Source organism: Somniosus microcephalus, chromosome 13 (genome assembly GCF_052327205.1).
Source record: "Somniosus microcephalus isolate GS21.2 chromosome 13, FLI_Smic_1.0, whole genome shotgun sequence".
Classification (NCBI taxonomy): domain Eukaryota; kingdom Metazoa; phylum Chordata; class Chondrichthyes; order Squaliformes; family Somniosidae; genus Somniosus; species Somniosus microcephalus.
In genome coordinates, this window is record NC_140999.1 from 23,363,012 (window position 1) to 23,380,903 (window position 17,892).

The 17,892-nt window shown below is 44.2% G+C and overlaps 1 protein-coding gene across 2 annotated transcripts in view; it reads left to right on the top strand.

The window, feature by feature from the left end:
- LOC147108127 (protein strawberry notch homolog 2-like) overlaps positions 1-17,892 on the top strand; it is a 175,184-nt gene that overhangs the window by 96,977 nt on the left and 60,315 nt on the right. For both annotated transcript variants that reach the window (XM_086004619.1, XM_086004620.1), the window contains exons 5-6: positions 11,339-11,479; positions 14,900-14,977. In XM_086004619.1, the coding sequence (XP_085860745.1) occupies positions 11,339-11,479; positions 14,900-14,977 (219 nt within the window). The remainder of the gene's footprint in view (positions 1-11,338; positions 11,480-14,899; positions 14,978-17,892) is intronic.

Here is a 17,892-nt window from a genome sequence, read left to right on the forward strand (position 1 = left end):
CCTTTTTATATATAAATAATAATAATAATATATATCTATATATATAAATAAGTATGTCTCTCTGTCTGTCTCTCTCTGTCTGTCTGTCCGGCTATACAATCAAAAGTTATAGAGCTTATCATTAGGGGACTCTCATAGGCGTATTTACTTTTTGGTCGGACAAAAATTGTGCCGACGATATCCAAAAAACGTTCAAAATTCCACTCATTAGCATTGAGTGACGTGAAGGTTGACCAATCGTACAGTCGAGCGACCCGACGGTCGACCAATCGCTGCATCACGGGGGCGGGTTCATTGCGTGCGCGGGCAGGCCATCCTAGAGTCGAGTGACATGACGATTGACCAATCCTACAGTTCAGTGACCTGACGGTTGGCCAATCGGTGCGTGGGTGGGCGGGCCTAATGCTTCTGAGTTGAGGTGAGTGGCCGCCATCTTGATTCCAAACTCTTCATTTCTTCTTCCCACTTTCTGCGTGTTTCTTTTCAAATCTAGATTTCCAGCAAAAAAAAAGTTGCTTTTAAAACACAAATTGTTTTTTAAAAAAGTTAATTAATTTGTAAATCTTTTCTCTAACCTCTATAATTTTCCTACCTTTCACCGTTTTTCCAGGCCTCGAAGCCTGGGCCTCTGTTGCCCAGCCACGCCCGAGCTACGCACCTCCCGTCCCACTCAACAAGCGGCCTGCGATCGCCACCATCTTTCTAAAGGCTGGCGGCGCGGGACTGAGGCAAGCGTAGCCATCGCCGCCATCTTAGTAAAGGCGGGCGGGTCGGCAGTCAGCGCGCACAGTCGGCGCGGAGCACGAGCGAATCGGCAGTCTTGAAGCCGGCTCGGGTGGGGGGCGGGGCTCGGGAAGTGGGGGGGAGGGTTACCCCGGCAACCGGGCCCGGCCGCCTCTCACAGCCTCAAGCTGGCTCACGCCCTTTCCCGGGACTTGGCTCCATTTGCGGCCGCGGGCCACTCACCGTCTCTCTCTCCTTTCCTCTGTCTCTCCTCCTCCCCTCCCCTCTCCCCTCTCCCCCGTCCCCTCTCCCCCCCTCCCCCCTCCCTCCCCCCCCTCTCCCCTCTCCCCCTCTCCCTCTCTCCCCCCCTGCCTCACCCTCTCTCTCTCCCCCTCTCTCTCTGCAACGTCCCTCCCCCTCTCTCTCTCCCCCTCCCTCTCCCTCCCCCTCTCTCCCCCTCCCTCTCCCTCTCTCTCTCCCCCCTCCCTCCCCTCTCTCTCTCCCCCCCTCCCTCCCCCTCTCTCTCGCCCCCCCTCCCTCGCCCTCTCTCTCTCCCCCCTCCCTCCCCTCTCTCTCCCCCCTCCCTCCCCCTCTCTTTCTCCCTCCGCCTCTCTCTCTCCCCCTCTCTGCCCCCTCCCTCTCTGCCCCCTCTCCCTCCCCCTCTCTCCCTGCCCCCTCCCTCCCCCTCTCCCTCCCCCACCCTCTCTCTCCCCCCGCTCTCTGCCCCCTCCTCTCCCTCCCTCCCCCTCTCTCTCTGCCCCCTCCCTCCCCCCTCTCTCTCTGCCCCCTCCCTCCCCCTCTCTCTCTGCCCCCCTCCCTCCCCCTCTCTCTCTGCCCCTCCCTCCCCCTCTCTCTCCCTCTCTCTCTCCCTCTCTCTCATCCCCCTCTCTCTCTCCCCCCTCTCTCCCCCCAGTCTCTCTCTCTCTCGCTCTCCTCCCAGTCTCTCTCTCTCTCCCCCAGTCTCTCTCTCTCTCTCCCCCAGTCTCTCTCTCTCCCCCAGTCTCTCTCTCTCCCCCAGTCTCTCTCTCTCCCCCGTCTCTCTCTCTCCCCCAGTCTCTCTCTCTCTCCCCCCAGTCTCTCTCTCCCCCAGTCTCTCTCCTCTCTCTCCCAGTCTCTCTCTCTGTCCCCCCAGTCTCTCTCTCTCTCCCCCAGTCTCTCTCTCCCCCCAGTCTCTCTCTCTCTCCCCCAGTCTCTCTCACTCTCTCTCCCCCAGTCTCTCTCTCTCTCCCCCCTGTCTCTCTCTCTCTTCTCCCCCCAGTCTCGCTCTCTATCTTCCCCCCAGTCGCTCTCTCTCTTCCCCCCAGTCACTCTCTCTCTTCCCCCCAGTCGCTCCTCTCTTCCCCCCAGTCGCTCCTCTCTTCCCCCAGTCGCTCTCTCTCGTCCCCCCAGTCGCTCGCTCTCTTCCCCCCAGTCGCTCTCTTCCCCCCGTCGCTCTCTCTCTTCCCCCCCAGTCGCTCTCTCTCTTCCCCCCCAGTCGCTCTCATCTTCCCCCCAGTCGCTCTCTCTCTTCCCCCCAGTCGCACTCTCTCTTCCCCCCAGTCGCTCTCTCTCTCTCTCTCCCAACAACAACATGCCCTCAAAAAAGCCTCGGCACCGCCGGGCACTCCAGCTAGATGTATATCTTCTGGTCATATTTAAAATATTTACATATCATTCTTAAACAAAACAAAATATTAGCATTTAAAACCTGGTTTCAGAGCAAATACAAATAAAAGATAAAGGACACATTCAAGAATAGAATATGATGTTCCTGACCAGCCTGATACAGTGGCTGTGCTGCTGTTTTGAGATGATGCGGCCTAGTCCTTTGTACAAGAAACTTTCGATTAACCGGCCCCTAAATAACCGGAACGCTCTATCCACCGGCAAAATTCAGGAGTCGGTTCAGGTAACTTTTTTTACTTTTATTACTTTTTTTACTCCATTTGTTGCTGTGCAAGGGTGTAGCTGAAGCTGTTGCTAAGCTACAGAGACGCTTGCAACTTGTGCCGATTGTTTTGAAGCTGCAACAGGGTTTGTTGCTTTATACGGAGCTCTGAGCTCCGTATCTTTTACTATAGCATTCGGTTATCCGGAATTGTTGATGAACCGGCACCATGTCGGTCCCGTCCGTGCCAGATACCAGAAAGTTTCCTGTACATGTGTTGTACACTTGGCCACATGGTGGCTGGTTGGAATTGTACTAGGGGGTGGAGCGGGCGGAGGTATTAGAGCATAACAAAAATCTAAAAGCATCTATCTAAATTCCTCATTTCAGCTTTCTTTCCTGAATTCCAGCAGGCTGGAGTCCAAAGGGCAGCATGGTCACTCCCTACCCCAAACACTCACCTCTCTCCACCCTGGAACTTTTTGTTCTACCCCTCTACACTAAGTATAAATACCATTTTTAACACCTGTCAAATGTGAAGTATTGCAAATGATTGATGTGATAAAAATGTGTCACTATTATGGTAAACTCTACTGAAATATCTATATCATCGTATATTGACTATTTTCTGTATTATTCACAATATTATTTCCCACACAGTTCTGACTGTACACACTATAAACTGAGGGGGAGAAATTGGGTATGTAGCGCCACCTATTAGCGCCTAAAGAGGGCAGTCAGTGACTGTAGCGCCACTGGCTGCGCCTCCCGCGATATTCAGCGGGGGCGCTAATGGTGGCATTAGCCTGTTGCGCTGTGCCGCCACCGATGACGTCATTGGTGTGCGCAGCGCCCCATTAGCGCACCGATCGCGATATTTGGTAGCAAACGCCACTGTAGCGCTGTTCGCTACCCGCGTCCGGTTCACGGGGCCTTGCTGTGCCGGCAGTGGCGCAAGTTAAGGTGGAGGTGCGGGGCGGCCGCCTGCCAGCACCTCCATCCCCGGCCTCCTGACCCCACCCCCGCGGCATTGCCGGCTGTTTCCCGAGAGCCTGGCACTTCTCCTCGGTGCCGGGCTCTTTTGCCGGCACTCGCGATCGGGGATCGCGCTGTTGCAGGCCCCTCCCCCTTAACAATGGGAGGAAGGCGCTGCGGCACGTTGCGCTGCGATATTCAGTTTCAGCGCCCTAAGAGGGACGCGGAGCGCCTCGAGCCTCACCCCGTCTCCCTCTAGGGGCGCTGAAACTGATTTTCTGACGTTCGTTAATGCTCCGAACGCTGCGCAAAAATCAGCGCCCAGGCGAACTTGGCGCCACTTTGGCGCCTCAACTCAATTTCTAGGCCTGAGAGTTTTAGAATGGGTGGGGGACTCAAACACACAATAGATTGACATTTAATCTAACCTGTATCAAAGCTAGTAGGGTGGAGAGAGGTGAGCGGATGGGGTAGGAATTGTCCAAGTTGTGCTGCTGGTTCTACCCTGCTGGAAGATATGGAAGGATGCCCCAATAATGAACTTAGACAGATCATATTAGAGTTTTGTTGAAAAATGTAATAAACTCAGTACAGTTACTACATTAAAAATTGATGTATTACAATATGAAATGGACAAGCACAATTGTTTGTATTAGGAGCAAATTAAGTTTTCTGCCATAAAACTTGTTTTGGACTAGGCAGTGCCATTGTATAGATGATTTTTGTCAGCATTGGTTCCTAAAAAAGCGAGAAACAGCTCCCCCCAATAACTGTCAGATGCTGGCGACGGCTAATTCATACTACTCAAGATTATATGCCGGCTGCAGTAAAAATGTTTGCAGTTTGATTTTCCTGGTTTTCTATCATTTTAATTGCTACTTAAAAAAATGAAGTGGCAGTCATAATTCACTTGTGATCATTGGCACAATTGGGCTGAAATCTCATTGTGCGACATTAGCGCATTTTGAAAATCAGCTGGTTGCATATTCAAAATTGTACCACATTACAGGAAACTCTTTATTATCCGGCACCAACGGGACCGGCGTGGTGCCGGTTTATCAAAAAGTCCGGATTACAGAGAGGTATAGTTAAAAGGTACACAGCAACAAATCCAGGCTCCCCTGTTGCTTAGCAACATGTGCAGGAACTCCGGCCACAGACCAAGCATCCCTGTTGCTTAGCAACAAGTGCAGGAACCCCAGTTACACGGCCACAGATCCAGGAACTGCCACTAATATGAAGTAAAACTTACCTGAACCTACTCCTGAATTTTGCCGGTTAACAGAGATTTCCGGTTATTTAGGTGCCAGTTAAAAGAGAGTTTCCTGTATTTTCTTTTTGCAGCTGTACTATTTTATCAATCTTATACAAGTATATTTGGGTTATATATCAAGGAGTAAAATGATTCCCTTGTACAGAAATATTGGAAAATACTAGAAAAAATCATTTAAATAGGTAATAGTTCTACTGATGAAACTCATTTGTTATTTTATGCTTTTTTTTACATCAGCTCCTCCCTAAATTATTTTAAATTGGTGTTGAATATGTTTGTATTACACAAATATATTATTAGATCTTGCACAACAGTAGTGAATGGCTGCCTAGAAATACTTGGATCCAGACGAATGTAATAACAGACATTGTAACAAAATCCTTCCACCCAGCTCAAATGTTAAGATAATCCTTTTTCAAAAAGGATTTATGCTTTTCAGACATAGACATCATTTCTAGTACGATTATCTCATGTTACGAGATGGACTTGAGAATACGTGCTTTATACAAGACTTTCTATAACTAGTCGGCATCACGGATTTTCCTGTCATGTATGCTCGCCCACTTCAAGCTAAATCCACAGTTACCTACAGTTATTAATGTAGAACCAGTTATCACCAACCAACTCATCAATTAAATAAGCTATAATCATCTTCTGAGACTGACTATGACTCATTTATATAGGTAAAAATAGAAAAGCACAAAGCCACCATACATCATTGACAGTACTTTGTAGCTGGGGTGGGAAATTGATTAGTGAGTGTAACATCCTGCATCTTATTATGGATTTAGCGATATAGAAATGAAGACAAAAAATGGCAAAATGCTGGAAATCTGAAACAGAAATGGAAAATGCTGAAAACATACAGCAGTCAGTCAGCATCTGTAAAAGGAACAGACAAGTTACTGGTTCAGTTGCGGACCTTTCTTCCTAAATGGGATTTGCTCCTGTAAAGTGTGCTTTTAAGTGGAGTAGCCCAAATTTGTTAACAATATTTGAAACCTGCAATTTAATAGAGTAAAATAAATTCAGGATAAGAAATAAAGTACTGGTATTAGGATTAATGAGCTACATTTGTTCAATGGCTTTTTCACAATACAGTAACCCCTCCCCAACCACGGGGGATACGTCCCTGTAAACCCCCGTGGTTAGTAAAACCGCGGTTGGCAAATACAGTATAAATGTTCAAATAACACAATAAAAAAAATATAAAAGCAATAAAATCATGTTATTTACCTTAATCCTAAATTAAAAACCGCGTATACGCAAAATTCACTGCCGCGGTTGGCAAAAGTTGTCGCAGAGAGGAAACCGTGTATACAGGAAACTTTGGTTTATCCGGAGGTTGTATGGCCGGAAACCTCGCTCTAACGGCAGAAATCAGCAGCTGTTTTGGTTAGGTTTTTTTTCTTCTCCTAGCATTCTTTTAACAGGCAGGCTCTGGAAAGCGTCTTTGTAGCTTAGCAACAGCTTCAGAGGCGCTTCCAAGGTACGGGCCGAGTGTTTACAAGCTGTTGCTGAGCAACAGTGTTTGTTGTCAAATATGGAGATTTTCATCTCCGTATGCTTCAATGTTAACTTTGCATGTCCGGCAGTTTTGATATATCGGCAACACGCCGGTCCCGTCGGTGCCGGATATCAGAACTTTTCCTGTACTTGAAATCCGCGTATGGCAAAACCGCGATTGGGGCGGGATTCCTGTACATATGCTTTACTTACTTATTTTGAAAAAACATTACTTCTGTAAAACAGAGAAAACATGGAACTAAAGCAGAGCTTCTTCTCTGGAGAGCTTCAGTTAATAAATACGTAAAGACTTGTATGTTTGGCATTAACATTTCTTCATTGGATGTGGGCTTTCTGCTGCATGTGGATGTCTCTTGATAGGAAAGTTCGCCCTGTTGCTGTACTTGACAAACATAAGAGACAGGAAAAGAAATAGAGTCTACCCATTTGTTTACAGTTGATTGGTCAATAACTTGCATATCCTGTAAAATCCACAGAGTAGTCAAAACATTTCCAAGAACTGTTTCAGTGCTTGCTTCAGCAATGTAGTCAGTCGGGTAAAACATTCTGTGAAATATGCTAAATACACGATTGTGATTATTTGACTTAGCAGAAATGAAAAATAAAAATGAACTGATTTTATTTAAAGATAACTAGTTGCTGTGGATGTTGAACTAGATTCTGTACTCGTCGCTGAGATAGGAAGTAAATTAAGAGTAATATTGAGTGCTGCCTCTGTAATCTGTTGTAAACATTTCAGATTTTGTCAAACCGTAGTGAAATTGCGCCATGTCTTAATGCTGATTCACTAGAGTCAATTAAAACACTTTGCTGCAGGATAAATGTGCTGCTCTGAATTGATTTAATTTATGCAGGTCCCGCATTTAAAGTGGTAGCCTTTCTTTCTAACATTCACCTTTATTAGAATTTTTTTTTAATTACTTATTTATTCATTCAAAATTTGTAGTTTAGGTACATGTGCTGAAAATGTTCTATAAAAATTAATTGAAAATTTTCCGTGCAGCACAAAGGGCAGTGCTGGAACTCCAGTGCATGTTGCGATTCCCTGCATAGTAATTTCTCGGTCTCATTCGTATCTTTGTGGAGGGGGAACCAGGACAGTGGCCAGATGCTTCTGCCTGGGGAGTGAAAGTCAGAGTGGGATTCATCACAGTACGCGCCAATCTACATACAGGAAACTCTCGATTTACCGGCACCTAAATAACCGGAAATCTCGGTTAACCGGCAAAACTCAGGAGTAGGTTCAGGTAAGTTTTACTTCATATTAGTGGCCGTTCCTGGCTCTGTGGCTGTGCAATCGGGATTCCTGCACATGTTGCTAAGCAACAGGGACGCTTGGTCTGTGGCCGGGGTTCCTGCACATGTTGCTAAGCAACAGGGAAGCCTGGATTTGTTGCTGTGTACGGAGCTCGTACCTTTTAACCATACCTCTCTGTAATCCGGACTTTTTGATAAACCGGCACCACGCCGGTCCCGTCGGTGCCGGATAAAAAAGAGTTTCCTGTAGTAGCTTAGTACAGAGGAACATTGGTAGAGGCATGGGAGCAGCCATTACCCAGGGATAGTGTTATGCCTTTGCACAGGAAATAGGGAGAAAGAAGTAAAAATATCTAACCATAAACAGTTAATGCTTCTTTACTATCATTTTCAGTATTAAATATATTTTTCATTCTTTGTGAATTTTACATGATGGATTGCATGCACATTTTGAAAGCTTAAAAGGTTAATTAAGATCTTGTCACTTAAATAAAGTTGTACTTTTGTGTATGCGTATTTTTGCTTTTGAGATCTCCTACATCTGCCATGCTTCTGCCTTGAGGCAGGAGAGGAAACTGATCTGGTATACAGATGATCCCCACTTCACATTGTTGCTGCATTAGAAGATGCACTTCTGTGGGACAGGGTGGTCTATCTAGTTTTCTCTCTCCTTATTGGAGGAAAGCAAGGGTGGGATCCTAGCTCTTGACCCTCTGTTGCTACAAGAGAGCCTTTCTTGTTGAAAATTCTGTAGCTGCTTTAGATTAATTTTATCTGTAAATCTTTTTCTTATTACAAAATACCCTTCCATTCATATAGCTGCATTTTCAATGAAAGGAATACGCAAGAGTCCAAGTAGCAGCATTTCAAGTCAGGAAATGTTGTTGTCTAGCTAAGTATTTTTGAATCCTAGGAGTGCTTCTCTATACAAAGCACATAGATTTCAGAAATAAAACAAATACTTTGTCCAGAAATAACGGGGTCGATATTAACTGCCACCCCCTCCCCGTCACGATGGGAGTGAAAGGGTCATGGAGGTGTATTAAAAACTTTAAATTGCGCAACACGACCCCAACCCACCGCAGCTAAATATAGTCGGGAGCAGCCAGATCAAGCAGGTAGGTGCTTTTTATAGCACTGTTTGTAGAAACATAGAAACGTAGAAGATAGGAGCAGGAGTAGGCCATTCGGCCCCTCGAGCCTGCTCTGCCATTCAATGCGATCATGGCTGATCATCCAAATTCAGTACTCTGTCCCTGCTTTCTCCCCATATCCCTTGATCCCTTTAGCCTTAAGAAATATATCCAACTCCTCCTTGAATATATTTAATGAATTGGCCTCGACTGCCTTTTGTGGTAGAGAATTCCACAGGTTCACCACTCTCTGGGTGAAGAAATTCCTCCTCATCGCTGTCCTTAATGGCCTACCCCTTATCCTTAGACTGTGACCCCTGGTTCTGGACTCCCCCACCATCGGGAACATCCTTCCTGCATCTAGTCTGTCTAGTCCTGTTAGAATTTTATAAGTTTCAATGTGGTCCAGGAGGAGCAGGAGTGCTCCCCCAGGCCCCTCAAGCAAACATTCTGCCGATTGCGGCCTCTTCCCCGCCGCGATTGGCTCAGGATCTTTGCCTCGTTCCCAGTTGCCATGCTCCGAGGCCCCTCCACTATGCCCCAATCTTGGCCTCACTGCTGCGCTCCGAGCCTTCCCACCGTGCCTTGATCTTTGCCTCCCTCCTCGCTGCCACACTCTGAGGCCCCCCCACAATGCCTTGATCTTTTCTGATTGCCAGGGACCGCCCCCATTTTATAATTAAATGCCATTCTCTTCATAATCCAGATTGTAAAACAGCTGGGTTTCCGTATCCTGACAATTGTATGTCGAGGAATCCTTAATTCTCTTCTTTAACTCCTTACTAAGGAATTGGCTGGGATTTTTCCTGCCAGCATAGGTCTTGAGATGAAGAATGCCTGACTCAGAGAACTGGCTTGCATTTAAACCTGGATCAAAATGAATTTAGTTTACTAACCCTCAATTAGGTTACACTCAAGCTGTTGAATGAGTGAATTAACTCTTGCCAAATCATCAAGGAAGATGAGAGACCATGGCCTCGATTTTAACTGACCCGTGGAGTCGGGATTGGAGGCGTGCGGAGGGTTAAAGTCCTGAATTCGGGAGTCCCGACACCATCCTGCCCCAAACCCGCCTCCATGTAAGTTTCAAAGGAGGCGGGTACCCGCCCCGCACTGGGACCCGCCTACCCGAGGTGGGAAGGGATTAGTGACAATTAACTGCCTGTTAACAGGTAGTTAACAGGCAGTTTTTAGCCTAATCCCTATTTTAAAGCTTGAAGTGTGGGATTCCCGACGGCTCCAAACCACGCCAAGTTAGAGGAGTCGGGCCGTCGGGTTGAAGGACTTGGAGGGGTCGAGATGTCGGTGTTCAGGTGAGTGATAGGTGCATGAGTGCAAAGGTAAGGGTATTTGGTGTGTCTAAAGTGTGTAAAGAAGTTTAAATTACCTGTACTTACCTTTTTAGCCTTCCTTCCTTTAGGTTTCGGGAGTCCATCATCTAACCGGCACAGAAAGCAGAATGGCTGCGAACTGTCAAAAGTGACAGCCTTCAGCTTTCTGTGCCAGAGAGATTTCTAACTGAGTCTGTGTAGAAGGACTCAGGTTAGAAGTAAGACTGTCAGTGTTTGACAGCTTCAAACAGCTGTGAAACACTGATATTTCATCTGTCAAAATCTCTTGACAGATGAAATTTCAGTCTGTGACGTCACCTGTTGCCAGGTGGCCCTTAATTGGCCTGCTGAGCCCACTGGGCGGGCTCAACAAGGTCAATCAAGTGAAAATCACGTGGATTGGCCGCATCTCGATGGAGGCGGGACTACAACCCGAAAGTTGTAGTCCCGCCTCCTTCCCGACTTCTGAGTGAAAATCACCCCCCACAAGTCATGCACTAAACACTGTTCATTGGTTTAAAATTACAACTTATGTATAAATTTGGGTACACGAATGCTTAATAAACATGCATAAGTATATTCAGAGTTATCTAGCAGTTGAATAGCAAACCATTAATGGACAGGGTTATTTAACAAAACGAGAAGCAAAGGTTACACAGGTAATTCAGTGTGTCCAGGTAAATGAGCACAAATGGATGCTGAGCATTAACTATAGTAGCAATTAAAGTCTGAGCTTCTAATTTGTCGATATTATTTTAAGCGTAATTCCTTAGGTAGCTGACGTTAACAGCTTTGACTAGCCAGTCTATTAATTAGTTCAAGTCTATGTGTGACTAACAATGTTCAGAGCTTACACGACCTTGTCCCCAAGAGCACTGTGGTTGAATCAATCTCCTTCCTTCCCCGGGACGCAGGCGTTCGCTTCTGGAGTGTTGTAATTTTATTATTCCACTAAGAAGGAAAATATTAGATTCCTGAACCTGTGGGGAGAACTTTAAATTTTAAAAGTAAAATACATGACTTTAAACTTTTTTACCAGCAATATTATACAAAATAATTTTTGTGTGTTCAACCTTGGCCAATGCGGCGAGGTTATAGGTAATATCCTAGAGGTACAATTGTGTTACCTTATAAAGAAGCTGAAAGTTGTATCACCAAAATCAGCTGCCTTTTTAATAAGTTTTGTTCAGGCATTCAGCAGGAAGTGTTACATTATTTACCTTTCAATGATTTTTTTGTGTGTGTTTTTCAGGATTTCAGTTATATGGATGATAATTCACTTTTCTCCTCGCCTGATCCATCGCTACCTGATATTGCCGATACTGATGATTTTAATCTGGATGTTCTTAATCCAAGTCTTTGGGATGCAACCAGACTAGAATCCAGCATAGAGGTCAGTGCTGAAAAGATATGACCGTATATATTTCACAGTTTGTTTTTATAGCAGTGATATGCTTTTAATATTGAAAATTCAAAACTGAACAAACTTTTGATCATTTTGATATTTTGTTTATAATTGTGTGATGCTCTAAATAGTTAATGGTCACGGGGCAATAATGCTGTTCCCTAAAATACTCAACCAAAAAGATCTCCCTATCAGAGAGGAGGTTCAAGTCCACAGATAGCCTTGTGGAGAGGTCTGTGTCTGATCTCGTAGTGAAAATGTATTCACTTGGATGGCATAACTGGCGGAGATAGACTGGTTAGATGTGTCACCAGCACAGCTCCTGCTCTTGGATACTGCTCCAAGGGAAATGTTATATGGAACAAAATTGTAATGCTCTTTATAAATAATGTGATTAGGATTGTGTAGAGAGGAAATCTGTCCCCCCAGTGCTGGAGCACAAGTTCAGTCACAACTCCAACTTGAGAAAATATTCATGGCCAACCTCATTAAAGCTGCTGGTGGACTCAAAAGATACTGAATAGAGCCACTGGAAAATTGCAGTGATTTTTCCCTCATTTGTTGCTAAATCTGATTGTTAAATTAATCCCCCTCCATTCGTAGTTCATGAAGTCATTCTTCTTCCTCCTTACTGCAGTTCACACAGGCACTCTTCTCCCCCCCCCCCCATTCTCCCAGTTTATACTGGCAATCTTCTCCCTCCTGTCCTCAGTTTACACTGCTCTCTCTTTCCCCCGCTCGCATGAATACACTTCCCTCTGCCCTCAGTTCACGCTGGCACTGTTCTTCTCAGCTTTCTCTATCCCTATGTTCACACCAGCATCTTTTCCCCCTCCCTCAGTTATGCTAGCACTCTTCTTCTCCTGCCCCCAATTCATACTAGCAGTCTTTTCCCTTCCCTCTCTGCAGTTCACCTTCCCACCCGCCCCCAACCCACCTGTCCTTGGGGGTTAAAATTCCCCCCCCCCCCCTCTGTCTCTAATGGTAGAATTCAGTTACCTCCTCACAACTGATGACAAGCTGTCAGGTCTGTAATTATTTGGTTTCTCCCTCCCTTCCTCCCTTCTTAAATAATGAAGTGACATTTGCAATTTTCCAATCCAAAGTCACAATTCCTAAATCTAGGGAGCTTCAGGAATTGTGAAGCTCTGCAATTTTCCGACCTATTTCTTTTTAGACTCTGGGGTGGAAACCATCATGTCCTGAAGCGCTCTATCAGACCAACTAAAGAGGCATGGGAGCAAATTTCCCCACCATGCTTTTTGCTGCGGGATATGTGACCAATGTTTCCCCCTAAGGTGGGCGGCCGCGCACCGATCGCGAGGTCCCACGCAGGCCGCTCACCAGCTGGTGCCGCTGGAAGAGATACCCCGCATGTGTGGCCATGCAGCAAATTTGAAAGGGCCACACAGGGAAAAAAATTAGAGGGAACATTGTATGTTACCCAGCTGTGCTAGAAAGGGAGAGAAAAATTACAGGATAATGTGCCCTTAAAGAAAATAATACTGGGAGTAAATTATATTGCTCACTTCAGAGTCTTCTACAAATATCAATAAGATCTCTTATTTAAAGGAAAATGTCCCTATTCTTGCAAAATCTCAGCCTTCTCAGAGTTGTAGGTCAGCCTTTCTTACATGTAGCAGTTAATTAATAACAATATGTAGGAAATATAAGCGGAAAGTACTGTACACTGAAAGTACTTCCCCTACAGGACTAACTATCTCCTTTAAAAGGCTTGCAGAGAAAGGAAATAATCTAAATGGTGATCTTTTTCCATTCACCAATATAAGATTCTGTTTTGTAGAAATAACTGTACATTATGACAACGCGTGTTTCTAATCTGATTATGTAGTCAACTGTAAGATATTGATGTACTGTATATTTTTTAATTGAAGTGAATTCTATTACTCAGGTTTTTGTCCACATCCAGAGGCCTTTTTGTTGGCCGCCTTAAGCTGGCTTTCTGTTAATTTATTAAGATCATAATTATAGTATATTATCAAGAGAGTGAAAAATCTAGATGATATGACCTGAAGTCGTATGGTGTTACATATTGCTGTACTGATAAGGTGTGCGTAGAGTGAAAATTGTCATTTCACAAAGTGAGTTCCCAATCTCAGCTAAACCATTTGGCAGAGGACAAGGTGGGTTGGGGGGGGGGGGCGGGGGCGACGAAATTGGTAGCCAGATGGTAAATGGGCAGAAGTGGTAGAGGCCTTAGGATAGATTACCTGGCATTACTATCAATAGGAGAATGATGCGTAATGTGGGATACCTTAAGTGGCAAGTGTTATGATCATTATATCACTTTGAATCAGTTGAGGGTAAAGTGTGTGAAAATATTTTCATTTTAAAGATATTTCTATGTTTTTTCTTCTTCCCCTGATACTGGGGATGAAAGGGCTACATTATGAGGACAGGTTGCATAGACTAGGCTTGTATTCCCTTGAGTATAGAAGATTAAGGGGTGATCTAATTGAGGTGTTTAAGATGGTTAAAGGAATTGATAAGGTAGGTAGACAGAAACTATTACCTCTGGTGGGGAAATCCAGAACAAGGGGGCATATACTTAAAATTAGAGCGAGGCCATTCAGGGGTGATGTCAGGAAGCATTTTTTCACACAAATGGTAGTTGAAATCTGGAACTCTTCTCCACCCCCACCCCCGCAAAACAAAAAGCTGTTGAGGTTAGGTCAATTGAAAATTTCAAAACTGAGATTGATAGATTTTTGTTAGACAAGGGCATTAAGGGTTATGGAACCAAGGCAGATAGATTGAATTGAATTAAGATACAGATAGCCATGATTTAATTGACAGGCGTAACAGACTCGAGGGGCTGCATGGCCTATTCCTGTTCCTATGTTCCTTCCCTTTGCTTGCTTTTCTGATGCTTACACACTGTACCAGTGAGGAGAGAAAGCTGGGGTCACACCCTCCTTGGGACATGCTGAGGCAGTGAAAGGCGCTACATAAATGCAAGTCTTTCTTTTCTTTTTTGTTACATTTATATATCAGAAGTGAATCACTAAGAGGACATCATAGAAATAGAAGAATTTTCCCTGTCCTCTCCTGAATGAGCTGACTCTTATTGGGAAGTAGTTCTAAAGGTGACAGTAGCCACCCTAAACCATGCTTCATCCGAGACCATTTTTCATGTTTGAGCACAGGCAGGGAGTGTTGGGAGGATACACGATCATGGAGAGTATCACAGCTGAGACCATCCCAGGTTTCAACTGAGGTCCACACGGACTTTTTTTTACAGCAGGAGTGACACAGGAGACCTTGCTTATTGCGTGTTTCTGTACTTTTTGGAAGGACATGATATATGAAATAGCTTTGCAGTTTGTTTGAGTTATTGTTTTGGTGTACTGTCGCAAAAAATGATTCCTGCTTGTTTGTATTTTACAGCTTACCCATTCATTTCCAGTAACCCAGCCATTTTCAAATCACCTGCAAATCAACAATGGGCTAATTCATTCTTTTCAGGTATTTTTGCTGCCAGTACTTTCCATTTGCATTCCAGAAGTATTAATATGCTTTTCCTGTTAACCTTTTGAGAAGTTTAAGAAATCAAAAACTTTTAACTAAAAAGTATATTTAGCCACAAATTACTGAATGTTACAGAACATCAAGGCCGTGTCAGGTTGATTTCATTGCGGATATTCGGGCCTATTTACTATGTCTACATTTTGTTGAGTAGTTTTGCGACAAATGATGCATCAACATTTGAAAACAGATCTCAGAATACTAATTAATTCTAGAATTTCTTGACACCTGATGTGTGCATGAAGCCAAAATAAAGTTGACATGACACAAACAAAATCTATGGGCCCTGAAATTCGTGGACCCTTTGCAGGGGGCAGAAGTACAAAGGGGTGAGGAGGGAATTCTACCCGTCCTTTGACCTGCCATTAACCATGTCCCAAATTGTGGGGTTAGGTTTCGCTTCCATACTCGGAGTAGACAGCCTGCGGCTTTACAAATGCAACAGAATCTCCCACCAAAAAATTGGAGCAGCACCGTGCCACTCCGACCTGGGGGGACTCAAGGCCCTTATTGAGCCAAAATTTGAAATCGCAAATAAAGCTTCTTTTCTCCAAGGGAATGGTGGGGCTACATTCTGAAGGTAATCGACCCCTCTAGGATTAATTACTTTTGGTCTGTAGCACCTTAAGGGCCTTGAGAGATCTACAAAGGAACCCATTCCTGCCCGCTTCAGTGATTGACATTTTCTTTGCAGGGTAAATATAGAGGGAATCTGACAGATCTGGTCTGTGGCCCAAATTGCACCCCCTTTCCCCTGCTGGGATCCACCACATTTTTGCCCTCTCCTGCCCCTGGGATTTCAGGTCCTTGATATTTAACAGTTGTTTTACATGATGTATCAATGCCATGGAAACAGAAGTGGACAGTTTTGTTGGGAGCAATAGGCCTTAGGCTTCTAACAAATGGTACAATTCTCAAATGTTCAGTGCGTCATTGACGGCCCCCCATAAATTTTTATGTTCCTGCAGAGGGCAGGAATTCCTACAGGAATTGCAAGGCCTTCTACTCGAGCACTGTTAGTTTTGTGTGTGACTGTTCACTGGATCCTGCAGATCAGCATTTTTCAATGAATATTGATTTTGAGCATTGTACACACTGTATTAAAAATGATGTTTTTGAGTTAAAGATTTGGGACTTCATGATAGGGATATTTGCTTTTTAGTACTTCTCAATTTCTAGAAACATAGTAGGAGGTATCCATTAACAGAGATTGGATTAGATTTAGCTTGGTGATTTATTCTTCATAGAATTGGCCAGATCGTTGATGTGATTGCCCCAATCACACTTATTATAAAAGGGGTACTAGGGCCTTGGTAAGCTTAGATTGCTGTTGGACCCTTGAGTACAGCCACACATTTCACCCCTTCTGAATGCAATAGAGCAGAACTTGTTGGAACCCACCATACTATGTATATATATATACATTAGGACTTACCTGAGATCCTGATGTATGTTCTTTTAGGAGAGATCTAAGGAAGCTTGCAGGGAGGGAAAAAAGGGAAAGAAGATAAGGGAAAGGAATAAAAGAAAACATTGAAAGTAAATAAAGAAAAGCAGAGTATAATAGACAAAAATAGAAAAATATTGAAAGAAATCAAAGTTTGAACTAAATTGTAATATGAATCCGAAAGAAAATTAAATAGAACATAAGAACATAAGAAAAAGGAGCCGGAATAGGCCACTCGACCCCTCAAGCCTGCCATTCAATACGATCATGGCTGATCTTGGGCTCAAAGCCACTTTCCGGTCCGCTCCCCATAACCCTTCACTCCCTTAACTTGCAAAAATCTGTCTATCTCCACCTTAAATGTATTTAATGACCCAGCCTCCACGGCTCTCTGGGGCATAGAAAGAATATAGCAATTTACAGAAACAACTACAATTAAATACAAAAGCAGGAAAGTAAGTTGTATAAAATCACACACAAATATTTTGGGGTCAATGCCAGTGGTTTTCATGACACCTGGACAACTTCTGCCTAGGACTTAATTGTTAAGATCTAATACTGTGTTTCAGACTTGATTCTCCATGTAAGAAACTGAAAATAAAGATGTCAAAAGATATTTGTTAGTTTATAAGTGGCTTGGATGTTACTCTACTTGAAAACTCTTGAAAGGTAGTCACATTTAGCACGTGATAGACCTTCCACATTAAGTTGGCACATAAGTAGAGCTGGTTCCTCATTGCTGTTCCAGATACGGTCTCTTAACAAATTTCACGTTACTCGTCATACCGGGTGATTGGTAACCTGATGTCCAGTAGCCTTTTGACAACATTTGTTGTGTTAATTAATAACACGTAACAAGAGCACCTTGTGAAGATTGTTACCCTGTTCCCCGCAAATGAACTACCAGGTTTCAAGCTACCCGGAAAGAATAGTCCGTAGTGAACCATTTCAGAACATCGGAATGCAGATACGGTCATTTCTTACACCTCTGGAAGATGAGAGACAACGCACAACATGACTGTAGACATCAGCCACAAACTCTGGTCCACATTGTAAATCAATGCCTGCTGCAACAGTTTGCTGGCGGTATCTCAGACTTACACTAGGCCACTTCCGAAGCCACCCACCAGCTTACCAATCTGGACTTTGTTATTTGAATGTTGAAAGTCACACTGATCAGTATTTTAATGGCCGACTCTTTTTGAACAGTCTTACCTGCCTGTCTTGGGCATGAATTTTTTTGTAATTCTGAAATGCCATATGAGTTAAATTTGAAATTATACAAATGTTATAGTTGGCACATATTCCTCATGTTTTAAAACTGGCAGTGAACTAAAGGTTCAAAGTGTGACATCTTGTTATGAAAGCAAATTTAAAAAAATTCACAGTATCAAAGTAGATTTTCCAT